At 32.5% G+C, this 17534-nt stretch overlaps 3 protein-coding genes across 5 annotated transcripts in view; 2 read left to right on the top strand and 1 right to left on the bottom strand.

Annotated features, from left to right (window-relative positions):
- LOC135693507 (actin-related protein 5) overlaps nt 1-2199 on the top strand; it is a 39237-nt gene extending 37038 nt beyond the window's left edge. For all 3 annotated transcript variants that reach the window (XM_065212019.2, XM_065212020.2, XM_065212018.2), the window contains 3 exons: nt 29-146; nt 820-931; nt 1675-2199. In XM_065212019.2, the coding sequence (XP_065068091.2) occupies nt 29-146; nt 820-931; nt 1675-1841 (397 nt within the window). In that variant the 3' untranslated portion in view covers nt 1842-2199. The remainder of the gene's footprint in view (nt 1-28; nt 147-819; nt 932-1674) is intronic.
- A 155-nt stretch (nt 2200-2354) lies between these two features.
- Nucleotides 2355-7153, bottom strand: LOC135693508 (tRNA methyltransferase 10 homolog B). The gene is made up of 7 exons (XM_065212021.2): nt 6934-7153; nt 5986-6101; nt 5116-5268; nt 4576-4654; nt 3873-3940; nt 3080-3203; nt 2355-2652 (listed from the first exon to the last, which is right to left on the bottom strand). The coding sequence occupies exons 1-7, from the start codon at nt 7022-7024 to the stop codon at nt 2552-2554; spliced, it is 732 nt and encodes a 243-aa protein (XP_065068093.2). The 5' UTR covers nt 7025-7153; the 3' UTR covers nt 2355-2551.
- A 4999-nt stretch (nt 7154-12152) lies between these two features.
- LOC135694033 (uncharacterized) lies at nt 12153-15094 on the top strand. Its single transcript, XM_089111233.1, has 4 exons — nt 12153-12348; nt 12817-13640; nt 13878-13940; nt 14858-15094. The coding sequence occupies exons 2-4, from the start codon at nt 13500-13502 to the stop codon at nt 15092-15094; spliced, it is 441 nt and encodes a 146-aa protein (XP_088967359.1). The 5' UTR covers nt 12153-12348; nt 12817-13499.
- Nucleotides 15095-17534: the final 2440 nt, after the last annotated feature.

Below are 17534 nucleotides of genomic sequence, written 5' to 3'. Positions count from 1 at the left end.
ATCTTATATAAGGTGCGTTATGTTATAGGGTTCCAGAGATAGTCTTTCAACCTTGTATTATTGGTTTAGAGCAAGCTGGACTTGCTGAAACTATCGAATATGTTTTGAAAAAGTTTTCCGCAGAGATCCAGGACAAATTAGTTCAGGTAAGTTTCGAAACCTGGTAGACCGAAAACTGCTGAAGGTTAAACCGTAATTCTCCTATAATATTCCAGTAAATTTTTTCTTCAACACATTCAATATATGTATTTGTTTACAATTAATTGACGCTAGCTTCCAAAGGATAGGTAGTTCTTCCTATTTCATTGGGGGGTGTTGGAAGATGAATAAGTTAAGGGTATTCAAGTACTTTATCATTTTGTCTATAGAAACTCTCTAAAAAAGGGGTAAATATTTGAAGAAATAGACTCAATGTCAATACTGTCATGGCTGGAGTAGCCTTCCTCTAAACATTTCTGAGATTATGTTATAAAGCTATAACTGATGAAACGATTTGCGGCGACACCATTATCTAATTTATTAAACATCCTTCACCGACCTTTTCAGATGATTGTATCTGTTGTATCAAGTCTCTCATTTGCTTTCACGAAACGTAAATATAGCCGAAGCGATTTCACATGTCCTTACACCCATGACTTCTCCTAAGAAGAACCGTTGCATCGCTATCTTTAATTTGTATGCATATGGAGTATTATTGAAGTATCGGTTGTAATTTGTTGTTTGTGCTCCTTGTTATTGTTTACTAGCTGCGTTGCAGTTTTCCTTGTTTTCATCCTTCTTTCTATACCAGGTTTTGTCAAATGTTATCTTTCTTTTAAGAATATTTTTGTAACTGGAGGCAATTCATTATTTCCTGGTTTTCGAACGCGACTTGAGAATGAGGTTCGCTCCATGAGGCCTTTTAAGTCCCATTTCAATGTGCGATTTGCAGGTAAGTCGTGAGCTTTTAAAGGCAGATTACTTAATTTCATACTTAATTCTAATTTCAATGTTTACTGACATAACCAAGATCGAGCATAATTTATCGATTTTTAGGTAACCTTAGCAAGCATCTCTCTGGGCTGAGCAAGTTTTAAAACATTTTATTTTGCCCGTGAAAAAGTTAAAAATCCTCAACGACACTCGTTTCTACAGTTGTTAACAGTGGTTACCAGTTGTTACATGCGGTTATCTGTTGTTACCTTCTTACCTCTGATTACCAGTGGCATCTAGCTCTTATCAGTTGCTACTAGCTGTGAAAAGTTGTTACCTGGCTTCAAAAAACTATTTAACATTCTGTATAATTTGTTTTCCTATTCCTATAAACACTTCGAATAAACTTTTTTGCTCGACCTATATAAAATAAGTAACAACTGTTGGTCAACTGCTGTTGAATTTTTCGCTATCTTCGTCTGCATTACAAGGTGCAAAAATATTCAAAAAACCCCAAAGAAACACATAACATCAATTCTAAAGTTCAAGAGTTACTGCAAGGATTTTTATTTTGTTTTTTAACATTTTTTAAACTTTATCATTGTTTCTTTCTTTAGACATAAATAGCTTTTAAATTCAATGTATTGTAAAACATATATTTTAGAAACACTAGGTTAGCAAGTCCTTGGTTAATAGCAGCAAATTCATTTTGCTGAAACAGTTTACTTGTATAAATGTGGTTTTATTATTATTATTTTTTAGAAAATCCTGAGCTGGACGCCTGGTATGGCGCTCGAGAATGGGTTCAAAGTCTATCAAATCTGTCAGAGGTTTCAGTAACGAGATCGGACTACGAAGAGTGTGGCGAAGGCTTTTTGAGGGAACACAAATGTAGCAACATATTCTTCCAAACTCCATCGACTGGATAATTCTAACACATTAAAAAGTAAATGCGACCGACCAAAATGGGATGATCAAATAAGGAGATTTTTGCTTGTTCCGACTCCAGTTATGGTAAAGCAAAAAGGAATTGTATAGCAAAGCACTGTTTGTCACAGATGTTGTTTCTGGAGAAGAGTAGAGTGAACTCACAAAAACTTGGAATTTTTGCAAGCCTGTTCCTTGGATGAGTGTTACTTGGACGTTTATAGAAGATAATGTGATATGTAACAAGATCAGTAAACATTGTTAGAAAACTATATCAGTTAAGTATGTTTTCTAACTAACTAGCATCAATGGAAATTAAGATACCTAGTTGAGATATGGGAGCAAGTATTGAATTGCAAATTAAGGGCTTCAAGGCAAATCTTTCTTGTTAGGACTCAGCAACTGTGCTTACGTCTTTACTTTTCTATTCTAACAAACAATTTCTATTCCACCAAGGTTATGAGGTATATAGGTTTTTTAAAAGTTGCTCAATATTAGATAAGACTTAAAAGCTGAAAATTTCTTCTTCATGAGATTTTGCTCAATGAGGTTCTAGAAATCGTTTTGGAATTATTTCAAATTAATATTAATCTGGTGTTCAGCCAGGACTTTTGAACTTCCAGATTGCGCACTTGCTTCCAAGAGATACCAGCACCGATTCTCTAATGCCAGGAAGACTTAAATATGTGTGTTGATTTATTTATCCCTGTGTTTAGTCAAGGCGAGGAATGTACCCTCTTCTGGCAGGTAATCCAACTGGAAGTGATTGTCTCCAGTCATGAGTCTCTTGGTATTTCAACAGAATATCAAAAACTAGAAAATAGAGAAAAAAATATAATTTAGTATAGGTAGCCCACCTTAAACAGGCTTGACATAAAGAGTTTCAGAAAAATCATAATAGAATTTCTACCAGATTCAGTTCTTTTACCAGAAAGCTTTTGTCTACCATGATTTTATAAGACTTTCAGGATTATTTTTACTTCGAATAGATAAAAATTTCACAACATTAAAAACATATTTTGATTTAACACAACAAGGATTTTTAAATCGGTGAATCTTTGGAAAAATAACCAACATTTTCGATTGGGAAAGCAAGGTTGAACCTTTTTTAGTTAGATTTTTGATTATATTAATATGTATAGGAAAAAACCCCAAAATTAGTCTAGTTGATGAGAAAACGTTTTGCATAATTTAACATAAGTGCAAACTCGAGGTAGACAGCAAAATGACAGAGAATTACCTTGATTGATTGTAAGTATTTTCGAGTAATTGTAACGATTGCCATCTTTCTTCTCCATGTATTCTGGAATAGGCAGTCTTCGAGCTTGTAAATTCAAATCTTTTGCTTTTCGCAGCGTGGTATTCTGGTTGGAAACAAATGATGTTTTATTTGCATTAATAGTAACATGAACATTCCTTACTCAAGGTTAACTTTGAAAGCATTGATTTACCAAAAATACAAGCCAGAGATTGCTAAGCAGTGTAATTTGTTTAAACTGTACTATACAAGGTATGTGGATGTTATAAATAATAATAGATATTAGACATCATGTGACTGGTTGCTCTCTCTGGTTGTAAGCAATGAAAATGCAACATCGGAAATTACTCACTGTATACAGCAATATATGTTAAAAGTAAAGATGCATATAATTTCTTTAATGCACAAACGAAGAGAAGTTGGATGTCATGGGAATTTACTGACTTGAGTTCAGTTAGCCATAAGTCAGAAAATGAGTTATGTTGGTAGTTTTTGTTAAAAACAGACTGCCCATTCTCAACTTATAACAAATAACAAAGCATATAAGCTATTTCATAAGTGCACAATCTTGATGGTTTTTTAAATGATGGCATGTTGTCTCTGCACAAATGCTCATACATATAAGAAAACAGTCAATGATCTATCTTGGAAAATGAGCAAAAGAGTCTGTGGAATTTAATTACTTGATTTGTTTACTATTCATCCCCAATTTGACAAAACTTTCTCTACTATCAGGGGAAAGGGATAATCTAAGGAGAACTGTATTTTCAAATACCTTTCGAACTTGATAGTCAACCAATCCACCAAGAATATATACTTCATTTATATCAAAGAATTGAAGGGCTGTGAATAAAACAACACTTGTTTAAATACACCAAAGGTTGTTGCGTGCCTGGCAGTTTACAAGTTTCCCATAACTTCAAAGAAATAGTTTCCATTGTGGTTCCCGATAAAAAGCTCTTTACGCAGTATTCATAAAACAGTACTCATAAACTTACTGTTCTGATAAATGTTGATAAAAATCATCAGACAGCAACATGAAAAATTGACACCAAGAAAACAAAATGTTTAAAACTTTCAAATGTGTCTCATAAAAATCTTACATCATGAAAATATTTGAAATTCTAAAATACAATCAAACCTATGTAATGATATTTCACATTTGGACAAAAATGCATGGTCCCAGTCCATTTGGTACAAAATCAAATACAGAACCAAGACATTGATTCATATTTGAAGTTTTTCAGGTGATGATATATCTATAGTATCTAAACTTTAACTGATTATACAAATATACTAAGTTGTTCTTTACTTTTATAGTACTAGATATGCATTTTGATACCAAATTTTGGATTTTTTATTCTGGTACCTCATTTTGGTTTTGTCACATTTCGCACATGGTAGACTTTTTGGCCTGGTTTTGTCTAATGTGAAAAAAATTCTACTCATGTCAGTCTTACTTGTAAATAATCACTTACGTTGTTCTGCATCAGGGGTTAAATAAACCAAGCTTTTATTTGGGAATGCCACAGTTAAATCCCCATTTACAAAATTGGCCTAAAAGGCAAATTTTTTTCTAGGTGTTCAAAACAAGAAAGTTTATATAAGGCTAACCAGTGAGGTGCAAAGAAGGATGTAAGTTATTGCATGCAATTAAATCTAACCCAATGCAATTAAATCTTCAGCTCAGAACACATGTTTTGGTCATCTACTTGAATTACACAGTAATACTACCTTATCTAAAAAACCTAGAATTGCAAAATGTTTCAGATGGTTGTCCATGTCAGTACCCACATTCTATTGTCAGAATCTGTTTTATCTGAGGACAATTCATTACCTTAAGCAAGAAAAATCACTTTTTTTCTTTCCAGGACACTTGGAATCATGTTGGGCTACAGTCGATCCAATGAAGCAGATTAGTGACACATTCTGCCTTGCTAGCTTGTCTTAGTTCACATCTAAACATACACTTTTTTCATTTTCTACAAAAATCTCAATGAAAATTTAATATGACTTACAATTATTTCCTCAACCTCCTTGAAGAGTTCAATAAAACAGGCATTTACGAGAGTGTTCTCTCTTAGACCAATGAAATTTAAGGATACAGGAGCTTGGCAATTCATGTTGCTATGATACAGAAGCTTGATCTGCCTGGCAAGTTTCCATCTATCCTGAAACCCAGTAAACATATCTGTTAAAAATATTTGGGCTTTATATTGATGACAAAACATGTAAGGTTACTGGGACTTCTTTCTTGAATTGACTTATGTAAACATCACAACAGTAGGTATAAACATGATGGTTTTTAATATTTAAAAGTAAAGCAGGCTAACATTTCAAAGAGCAAGAATCCACAAGCTAAGGGTTTATGATAAAATGTATCTAAAGTTACTCTTTGAAAGAACCATTTTAAACTCTGTTTCAGTTCTGGTAATATTTAGCATGGGATAGCACAGGCAGGCCTCCACACACATTTTAGACTCCCTTGGCATGCTCTTTATTGCACTTGCTGTGTCAGGCTTTGACTGGCTATTCTTGTTACTCTTTTGTTTCTTTTTGTTTCTTATTATTTTTCTTCAAATTAACTATTTTTGACTTCTTTTGTGTGTTATCTTGATAGCATTTCCAGAGGGCATGGTCACTCTTTAAAAAATGTATTATTTTTGTTAAATTACTTTGCTCTCAAGAAACCTCATAAAGAATTCTGAAAAACATTTTTAGTTTAAAAAACCTCATACACTTTTACAAACAGTAATATGCACCTGAAGCATATTCACAAAAGTACATATCATATTTAAAAGGCTATAAGGTCTACGATTATGGATCACACACCATCGCACTCCTTAACTTTTCAACTATGACTCAAAAAGTGCATTAACAGTTTTAACCTTGTCAGTCATAATATTTGGGAGGTTGAAATCTATTGCAATCTTTTGACCATTCATAAGAGCACATCCTAATTTCTGCCTTTTCTGTTTGTGCAGCTCCATTTTATTTAATCTCCCTAAAAATAAAAAAAAATAGAGAATGGTTATTTGGGAAGATTCTTTCAACAAATGTTGATACATAGTATACTAAAGATTGTCTTCTGGGATATGACAAATTTTTCTTGGCTACAAAAATATTATGCAAAGACAAAGTTCTTCAAATGTCATACAGGTCTTAAGCTGGGATGCCACATGTTTCTGAGAGATCTGCAAAATGTATGATCATCCAACAATTTTAATTACACTAACCTACTAAAATTTAACATTCCTTTCCTTTTTTATTCTCATTGTTAGAATTTTTCTAAAACTTCCTTTCACTCAAGAAATGCACTCTTTATACATATCAAGTCGGGCTATTACCTAGAGAGCTCATTGTGAGTACTTTTCATACGTCTGGCAACAAACTTTGTTGAACTGCATATCTGTTGTATGTAATTTTTCAATTTGTCTTTATTTATGGTTCTATTATTCAATACACTGTACTACAACTAGGTAATCATTGCTGCAAATGAAAATTAGAGCTTTTGAGCTTGAGTTTTTGAGTTAGTAGTTTATCCGCTGTCATAAATTTCAATTCAATTTTAATCATATAAATCAATTCACACGATACTTCCTTGGCTGGAATCAAAATGAATCAATTTACACGTTGCATAGATTTCGTGTAGCTAGATAAAGAATGACGACCCATTACATACAACAGAATAGTTCAAAACAAAACAAAATGAGTTTCATTTGAATCCGAGGGGAATTTCTGTGAGGCTAACTGGGGTTTTTTCTTACCAAAATTTCTTGATACCATCCCCCCCCCCTGATTGAAATGGTTCTTGAAGTACTACTTGGTCGTCTCACCTTGGGAAATGACACTTGATGATAAGAGTCTGATTCCGCTAACGAAACGGTAGGTCAATTTTTGGGACGATTGAATACATGGATTCACCATTTTCTCGTTTTTTGTGTCTTTTACTCCTCTTGATCATATTCCAGAGGCATATTAACGCATTCAAAGCAGCTTTCAGCGAAAATCACCATGCTTAGGGAACGAGCATGATTAAGCTGCTTTATTGAATCTGTCTCGTATTCAGCAGGAAACCAAACAACATTCTGATAACGTCAACAAATTTAGAAGTGCAATAAAGGCTCAATCGAACCACATACCACTGGTTCACATCCTAGAGCCCAGAGTTACCCGAATATGAAAATTTCATCTGTTTTTTTCAATCAAATGTGGGGGTTTTTTGATTGATTGAAAGAAACAAATTTATTTAAAGAAAAGTGTCAACTCCGTGTCACGTGTAATTGATTAGAGGGTAGTCAAAGCGATCCTAGCCTGCGCCACAGATCTGAAATAGTTACAATGTTTGAGTTATTCTGCAAATCTTTGATTAAATTTGTTGAAACATTAAGAGCATGAAACAGAACTTTGCTTTGACCATTCAGCTGATACATTTAGAGATCAATAAGGTTCAGCTAACAATCAAACAAACGTTGATAAAATATGGGTTAGATTTTTCTATTCTCCGTTTTCATGAACAGCTCTTAATTTATAAGGGAAATATATATTAGATACTATCAACTGTTTTATTCAAACTTTGATACTTTAAGAAAGCTTTCAAAAATTTGTTTATTTGGCTTTGATACCCAAGGGAGCTTCTGCGAGTTCCTGTTCTGTTCAGTGCATGGCAGTCAAAGGAATAGCGCCAATCCCTAGACGATGGCGCAAGTGTCCCAAGACACTAGTCCCAGGACAAGGAAGCGTCGACTTATGAAGCATGTAGGTCTTGGTCATCCAAATGTTCAGCCTTTGCTGCTTGGCTTCGGTAGCGAAAGGATCCCCGTATCATGTTATTAAAGGGCAAGCGAATAAAGTACGTAAAAGTCTGTGCTTTTAATCTTACTGTTAATCAAAATGTCATATTATTTGCTATTTATCAAAAGAACAAAACCGGTTTGCTCATTGTTACTTCTCTTTCTACCTAGGTGCTGCTATTAAAGTAAATTAAAGTCTGTACAAAACAAATTAGGCTGGTGTCAAGGGCCTAAGGTATGTCTTGAAGTTTTTTTAACTGTCTTCTACCTATAATCACAAGGTACCATAAATTATTACATTCTTGGTATCGTGACAATATTTTTCAGTTTATTACAAGAAATATTGCAAAGAAATATTTTTGCAAAAATTTCAAATTTTGGCTGCTGTCTAGAAATGTAACCGCGCATTTCTTTCTTTTAATAAAAAAGGGGGTGCTCTCTCCTCAATTAGAATTTGTAATGTCTTGATACTTTCATTAATGTGCTGACTTTTAGTAAGTTCATGTAGCTTAATTGTAATGAATTATTTTGTATTTTATGTTTTATTTTGTTGTTACTGTAAGTATGTAGAGGAATTTTAGAATATAAAACTGAAACTGTACATTTTGACGACGGCTGTCACGTCCTATTTTGGTCTACTATGAGCATGGATCGCAACTTCTAGATCTAAAACATATCATGGAATTTTTAAAAAAATCTTTGTACCTCTCTGTTTGGTTGTTTTCACTACCAAACCAGTATTGGTATCCTGTCCCTGTTTGTTACCCCTCGTCTTCAATTGAATTACTTACACCTCTTTAGTTGTAAATGTAAATAAGGAAATTAAATTTACTTTTTGTGTTTTATTACCAATTTCTAGAATACGTATTATAATTGATGTTGTATATATTTCACAATTGCTATACACGATGAAAGACTAATAAGTAAATATATCTACTAGAATATCATCCAAACCCTGTTGCTTGCATTAGCTTGAAGGAGCGCGTGATTTCCAAGATTTATCTTACAATTATGTATCACGCTCTTTCAAATTACATGTTTAAATCTTGAATTCAAATCTATTTTTATACTTAAGATTTTAAGCTTACTTTGGTGTGTCTATAAAATTTCTACTTATTTAAACGAAATATGGAAATCATTAAGCTTATACAAGAGAACAAATTTCAAATGTTGGATTAGTAATCTAAGAGGAAGTAACTTTTGGTCAACAAATGACATAACTTTTCAAACTCTTTAAAACGTTTTTTATCGATAGGTTCATTCTAATCTACTTTTTTATTTTTGAAAGCAATTGAAATAGTTGAAGATCGGCACCTTTGCTCATTAAAAAGAATTTAAATATAGAAAATAAAGAGAACTTAAAAGATAAAGCAACATATATTTCTGTTTCTGATATTCATACGTATTGAATGCAGAATTTTTGTAAGAAAAAGACAATTTTACGATGATAACAACTACTATTGAATTAATAACGTTGTTTAGACTAACGAAAGAACCCATTTTGTGCTTTTCGTGATGAACCTTTGTGATCAAAATGCAAAGCACCAAGTTTTGATTTGGTGCAATCGCTGAAAGAAGCATCCATTAACATTATGTTTAAATAGTAAAGAAGAACTTATCTATTTCTACACTTCCGTTTATAGATCAGAATTTGATTAGAAACAAAATCAAATTTCTAGTCTTTTTGGATAAAAAAAAGGGTCAGCATGAATTTATAACTGATTTTTCAAAACAAAAGAAAGGCTAGCCAAATGCCTTCTAGGATAAATGCCAAAAATCTTAGAACAATTGGCTCAGCTTATTTTACATTTTTCGGCTCACTAGTATTGTATTTGCTTAGCTTTTGACTTGTTGAGATTTGTTTATGGTGCTTTCTGGAGTGATGCGTGTTCAGTGGTTAAATGATGGTGCTAAGGGATGGTTGTCGGTGGTGGTCGGTTGCTGTCGGTGTTGGTCGGTGTTGGTCGGTGTTGGTCGGTGTTGGTCGGTGTTGGTCGGTCGTGCTCGCAAAAACAATCTAGTGATTCGATTAGATCAAAAAATTATTATGCTGCAATACTTTCCAGTACATGACAAACAAAAATCGGTTTCTAATTCATCGTTACAAGCCTCAAAACAATTCCATTATTTTTTTAAAAGCCAATATAAGCAACCATCGTTTCTACAGACCATACCTTTTTGTAAAAATCTTTTTGCAATAATACTGTTTCCATCTAATTTTGAAAATATTGTCTTAGAAGGCTCAACCGAGATTCATTATTTGATGCTATTATCAAGTTACTTAGATTTTTACTGCCACTTTGCCAAAAAGAAACGGAAATTATTTGAAGTCCTTCCTCAAAAAACGTAAAACACTTAAAGATACCATCCATGTTTTCGTTAGGTTTGGTAAATATTTACTAAATATTTTACTTAACTTTTAATGTTTGAGAGAACAACATAAATATTTTTCTTTATAATTGGAATATACAATTATCAATAAAGACGCTTAAATAAAAATATTTCAAGATATATTAATAAACTTTGTTTTATAAATAATATTTTATGGTTATTCTTGTCTTTGCTTCTAAGCATAAAATTGAGATTCTTTTGTCAATAAATCCTGTCTTAAAATGGTATTTTGTCTCTATGATAATTGCTTTTTGCGATTTGTTTTCAAAATTAAGTATAGAAGAAAAGTACAACTCGACATAATTTTCAAGAATTTATTTTCTGTTTGAAAGTTTCTATTCAAAACATTTGAGGGGATTTGCACCAATTCCATGAACTGAGTTATGCTAGAGATAAATAATTCAAAACAATGAAATTTTCTTTCAAGATAATTTTAGCAACTTTTTTCTTTTTCAGGCTTGGCTTTACAAGATGCATTTCTTTTTTTGATTTTCTTTCTAGGGGTGTTCTTTAGATCTTTCTGATATAACCTTTTAACCTTGTGAGCTTTTTTTAAAAAATACTTTTTCGTTAGTTTTCTTTCTTATAGAAAATTTATTTTGGATTTTATGGTTAGAACACATGGTGAGTTTTTCAACATATCAGTTTAACATATGTTTGATCTCATATTAGCTGCTATTTTCCTATTCCTTGAAAGTAAAAAATCGTTAATCATGGAATCTGAGCAGCTGCAGCGCGTCAGTTTTTTTCAAGTTTTTGGATGTTTTTTCTCTTATTTTTAAAAGAAATGTAAACATTGCATACACAAGCTTACTAGGGCATTCAGATGTTGTTTTTCTGGAAGAATTTGCTTTCTTGTTGTCCTATACATTTTTTGAACCTGCCTAATAACCTCCTGAAGTAATGTATATTTTTCTTGTAGGCGCTGATCAAGTCGTTTGGAATGATCTTTTTCTATCTTGTAACATTTTATGTAATTTTCTAGGTTTATAAATCTAAGTAATCGAAAAGAGCTCATGAAAAACTTTTTTAAGGGTAAGTTCTTATATAATTCTTTTTTTATCTTAAACCAATTCAAATTCAATCTGTTAGCTAAATTGTTTTTTAAAACAATTGCTTTGCTTGAACTGAAAGGGCATCAAGAATTATGTGATAGCACCAAATCTGCAACGTTGGAAAAATTTTTTTAACACCCTTTATTTGAAAGAATATCTGAAATTTCGTAAGCCGGATGCAAACATTTTGCTATTATTTAACTGTTGTGAACATATTGCAGATGAGACTAACACATTCAAGCAAAAAAGAACGCAGCCTTTATGGCACAAATTGATGAAAAGGAAACACAACTTTAGAATCCATTGAATGTAAGTCGCTTTGAAATTATTTGAATACCATTTTATGTAATCTTTTAGAGCAAATTACATGTCTGATTGTTTAATTTTTCTCTCTTTTCAGGAATGGTGTTTATACAAGGCGATTCTATGCTTTCTTCCAGCTCTTTTTAAAGGAAATTTGGCCACCCACATTTTTTTGCCAGATATAACTATTCTTTTATATTTCAGAACAAAACATCGATCAAATAACAATGCAAATTAAAAATTGGTTAGTGAAATTTTATGGAAATTGTTATTACAGGAAGTGTTTGTAATTGAAGTAATAAAAACATGCAATAAACCTATATGTAAGTTGGCTTTCACATTTAATTTATTTTTATTATTTCAGGTTTAGTGCTACATATGGAAGACATATATTTGCGAAAAGTATTCCATTTTAGAGGTTTCGTTTTCACGTATATTTGATTGTATCACTTTTCCTTGAAATCTTTTTGAATAATGTTTTGAATAACATTACAGTTTTATCTTATAGAAAAAGGTTCTTTGGATTAGATAGTTTGAACACCTGATGAGTTTCCAGCTTATGTAAGGCACAACTTTAAAGGCTGCGTTTGCTTTTGTTTTCTTGCTGATAAATGGACAATTAATTAGCATCTTATAGGAATATACAACACAGCCTAGATGTTGAAAATTGACGAGGAAAAAGACTTAGCAGCCAAAATGTTGATTGGATGTAAGTCGACATAAATTATTCATAAAAATTTAATTCTAAGATTTTAGAGTACAACTCTGACTGTGTCTGTTTTTTGTATTTTTTCGAGTATGGTGTTATTAAAAAGGCATTATATATGTATATATATAAACATCAATATTATTTATGTTTTATATCATATTTGCTGCTATATTCTAATTCCTTGAAGCTGTGAAGTACATTTATGACAAAAATACACCTAAAAAACTCTTACATGTCAGTTCTTTTATGATTTAGGACGCTCAATCTCTTTTAGTTGGGAAGCATTTATTTTCAAAGATTTTCTACTTATTAAAAACTTTTCAGGCTAAGTTTAAAAACATTTTATAGAATCTTCTAAAGAAAACACAGACTCAATATGACGCTGCTTACCTATAAACTGCAACTAACATAATGAAACTTTTAAAGCTTCTGGACAGATTTTATATAATTAAAACTTTCCCTCAATAGTGGGTGGACACAACCTAGAAGTTACGTATTGATGGAAACAAAACTAGACAGCAATAAAATCGATTCAACGTAAGTTGTTACAAAATTATATCCTTTACATTTTTAAAGGTTTAGCTTAAATGCGCTTTTGTAAATCTGATTGCTGCTTTTTTTTCTTTTCAGGTATTTTGGTCACATAAGACGATTTAATATATACTTTTCACCTTATTTCAAGGGCACTTTGAGACGTCAACAATATATTTTATCGACAAATAAAGCCGTTTCTAGATATCCAAGACTTTATTTTTCAGAGTAGACGCGTGATTTCCAAGATTCGTACATATTTTTTTAAGAAACTATATCCAGAATTCGGGTCCCTCTTTACTGAAATGTTAATATGATCAAAATCGTAGTTGTTTTTCAAGAAAACTTCCTAAGCGATGTGCCCCATTAAATGAATGAGTAAACATTGTCTGCCCTTTGTTAATTACGAATAGGTTTTTGGATCATGAAGCATGTGTTTTAATTCCAACCCTAAACATGATTATGTGATGACAACCAAAAAGGTGCAGGTCATTTTTGGATTGTTTTTGTTTTCTTCAAACCAAAGATTTAGAAGAGGCTGAAACTCAAGAAGGTAAACCTTATGCGAGGGATTATATTTTGCGAGTTGCGAGTTGTCAGTTGCGAGTTGATTTTTCATCATGACAGTTCATTCTTTTTACCCCAATTATACCTCCTTGTGCGCAAAGAAATTCAGTTGCTCAGACGAAAGGGCACATCAGTGGAAGGAGCTGATGCTGAATGCAATGTCCGAGAGGGAGAAAGCCGAACAAGAGAAACAGGTTGGTTTGAGATGCTTTTGCTTGGCCTAAGAATATTTATGAATGGGGGATCTATTTCCCGCCTTGTATTTAAAGTAATATTAAGCAAGTTTCTGTTGTGCATATCCAACTAGCTTATGTTGAAAAAAATCGATTTTGTTACTTGCTTACTGTTACTTGCTTACGGTAAGCTAAATAAGAGTCGAGACTGAGTGCCTGTGCATTGCTTTGTTAATTTTATTGTTTTTTAATCACCAGGATTTACAAGTTAAAGTCCAGAAACTTGAAGAAATGTGCAGAAGAAAAGAGAAATTTCTTCAGGTAGACTATCAAGCTTGGAAGTAATCACAATATTTCTAAATTAAATAAAAAAATTCAATTCACTTAAACTTAAATTTGTATGGTACAATTCATTCTTGAAAGTGGCTACTTGAAATATGACCCTTAATATGAAATCATAGGTATTTTGTCTAGGAATAAAAAAATTGAATAAATATTTTTTTGAAGCAGCAAAACTTCGTGAAAATCAATCCCAGCCCCTCATGTTTTCACTTAGTTTAAAAACGTAACAGTTATATTTCACTTGTCTAGAAGTTATTTCTAGTAACTTAAAGAATGAGAAAAAAGAAAAAGGGGGCCGAGGGAGAAGAAGGGGAAACTAAAGATCGGGAACTGATCGGAGATGCAGCCACTGACTGCATATTTGTTTCATAATGATTTGCAGAACTCACAAGACAATTCGCAGAACTCAACCCAGGCAGTGTTTACATGGAATTCCGAGATTTTTTTGGTCGAAGTAATATTGAAGGTTTATCTGACTAACATAATTATCTAATCTTTAAAATAATGATGTAAACTGATAAATTAGGAATTGAAGTCTCGCAATAACATTCTTGTTGACTTTGACTATCTGATTCCTTCCCACTGTTTAATTTACGTAATGGTAGATGTATAATTTTTTTTCTGTTAAGATGTCTTTGAATCGTTCAAGTACTGTGTCTAGCATGGGTTCTATGTTGACAATGGGTGTGTATCAGCCCTATCGCTCTCAGTACAGCATCTGCTCAGTTTTTCACTTACTAGCCATTCCAGTCGTGGTCACATGTCATTCTGAGATACCAGTGCTCTTTCTTGGAAAACCCCAATATCTGACAATATGGACAAATTTTGTTGGTGCCTCTATTAGACTGAATTGTCAGTTTTGCAGAACTTTTAAAATATTATTTATCAAATTTCAGGAACTAAAGCAGATATTTGAAAAATCAGACATCGTTTTTGCCGGTGCACATAAAAGGCGCACAGGAGAAGGGTCAGTACTGTGTTTTGGACATACCACATTGTACTTTTTTTGTACGCTTTGCTATGGATCAAAGCATTACACTTTTGATCTGACATTTCGTCACCTGCCCTTTCGTCACCTGACGTTTCGTCATCATTATTTTTTATATATAATAATGACCCTTTTTAACCTATGAAGTCACTTGAAAGAGGATTCTATTAGTAGTTAACTAAATGCATTTTCTCGTATAAAATAGCAATTGACAACATATTTTAAATATCTTTACAAACCCAAGTCTGACATTGAAAACTATTGTTTCAAGTTTAATTTGCTATTTATCTGAAGTGGACTTAACAGCATTGCTTCTCTTGGTAATACAAAAGTTTGCAGAGTGCATCTTTAATATTTTATGGTAAGCTTTGCTGTCAGTATGAGTATTTGTATACCAAAAAACCTTTTATTTGCTTTAGCTTTTGCGCCGAACTTTTTTCTTCTAAATAACAGTTTAGCTCTAAAGGCAACCAAATTTTGACACTTTTCTCGATAGATCTTCCTGTCTATGTCTATCTTTTAAGCCACTTTTGTCACATTTATCTTACAGAAAACTGTTAAGATTTGTCTGCATTGGATTGTCTGAGGGTAAGTTTAAAAACACCTTTGATAAATTGATTTGTCTATGGCAGGAGCAAAATATTAGTTTTGCAAAATAATGCAACGTCAAGAAAAAGGAAATATAATTGGATTCAGGGTTGCTAGATAACAAATGTCAAGATCTACAGAGAAATGTATTTCAGTTAGTTACAAAATTTTCCACCTATTAATCATTGAATTGTGAGTACGTTATCTCTTCTTACAATTCCCTCTTTAATATGACTTACCGTATCTTCTTATAAATAGCTACTGCTGGATAACATTACTTTGATTTACCGACCACCTGATAATAAATTAGTCTAAAGATTACCTGGAAAAACTAAGAGGAATCGTTATGTCAAGTTCACATGACTTTAATTGACTTCATTTGATAAATTATTTAATTATGTGGGGTTTTTTTTCAGCCAAGAACTTAACTATGGTCATGTCTTTGAAAAAGAGAAAAACTTCATTACAAGACTTACGGTGAGCATATTTCGTCGTTATTACATTAATTTGGATTAAAAAATTATCAAAACAAAATAACAATACCATCGATCAAAATAATCTGTGTGAGAAATTAGATAGATCAAATCTGCTATATTAGGCCAGCTTTTTCTTAATAGGTAAAAAGACCCCTTGGTGCCTTTGGTCAAAAAGTTTCATAAATGAAGACATAATGTAGGCTGAAAGATCTAAATCTAAGCTTTGTCTAAAGGAAAAATTCGACGTCTATGGATGGGGGTTTTTTAAAAGACAGTTTGAGAGACTTTAACTTTTACAGTTTTTTGCATCAAAGAGCCACGCAAAAATGCTCTACTTGTTTCAGTTTTTTTAAATATTTCAAATAACATGGTTTGGAATTTGAGCAATTTTAAAGATAAAGTTTTTTCAGCTAATATTTTTTTCTTTTCAAAAAAGCAAAAACTATGTTCATCTTGGCCAAACGTTTACAAAGATAAAATATTAAGTAAGATATTTTCCAACTGAGCTAGCAAATTCTGAAGAAGCCAAATTCTAACATATTTATCTAGTATATTTAAAGAATCAAATTCTGGCAGCTCATCAACTTTTGCTTTCACTGTTCAAATGTTTGGGGCCTAGATGTATTGTCGTTGGTTGGAGTGGCTTGCTGACTGGTTGATGAGGTTTGGTTGATGAGGTTAGAGTGATTAGCTCGCTGGGTTGTCTGTTGAGGTTTGGAGGGGATTTTTGCTGGATTTGACTGTGAAAGCAAAGGTCGATTAACTGTGATCGAACCTGTTTCAACCAAATAATTGAGATTAATAACACCTCTCAAGCTAGAAGGGGAAAACTGCTCATTATTTTGGGATTCAAAGGTGCAACTTTCAAAATGATCTTTATATTTATCAATATCATTAGGATTAAATTAAAATAAGAAAAAAGTAGTAAATTTATCTATAAGTAGAACATTTTTTGTTGTGGTGCTATCAAGAGATGTTTAGGATTCAATCTTCGAGCTTTTAACTGCCATTTTGTGCTTATGTCAGAAAAAACTGACAAATATTGTAAAATTCCCAGGAGATTTATTCATGCACGGGGCGTGTGACTCTGAATTGGATCAGGAGTGCTTTTGAAAAGCAATTATCTCTAGTGTGCCAAACATGCCCAGCACGAAAAGACTGTTTGTTCTTCTTTAAGTTTAAACACAAAGTATCTGGTCAAATGATTCAAATATATCGATTAGCATGTGCTTGTATATCAAAGGGTATTGTGTTCATTGAACTCTAAAACAGTAAACAGCAAAAGGAATATTTATATTGCAACTCATTGCAAGTAAGGGTAGAAGTTGGCTTTCATGGAGACCAAGGGTCTCTTGAGGATCAAAATACAAAGATATCCACGCACTCTCTGCCTTTCCAGTTTTAGGGCAACAATGTCATTGCGACAAGCATGATTTGCTTCGTCACTAGATCAGTTTTAGAGTAAACAAATTAACTTTGAAGATACATCAAGCTTTAATAGTAAATTTTGAATGGAAGTCA

This window comes from Rhopilema esculentum, chromosome 11 (genome assembly GCF_057945365.1).
Source record: "Rhopilema esculentum isolate cy_ngs chromosome 11, ASM5794536v1, whole genome shotgun sequence".
NCBI classification, from domain to species: Eukaryota; Metazoa; Cnidaria; class Scyphozoa; order Rhizostomeae; family Rhizostomatidae; genus Rhopilema; species Rhopilema esculentum.
This window is presented reverse-complemented; position numbering and strand designations above follow the sequence as displayed.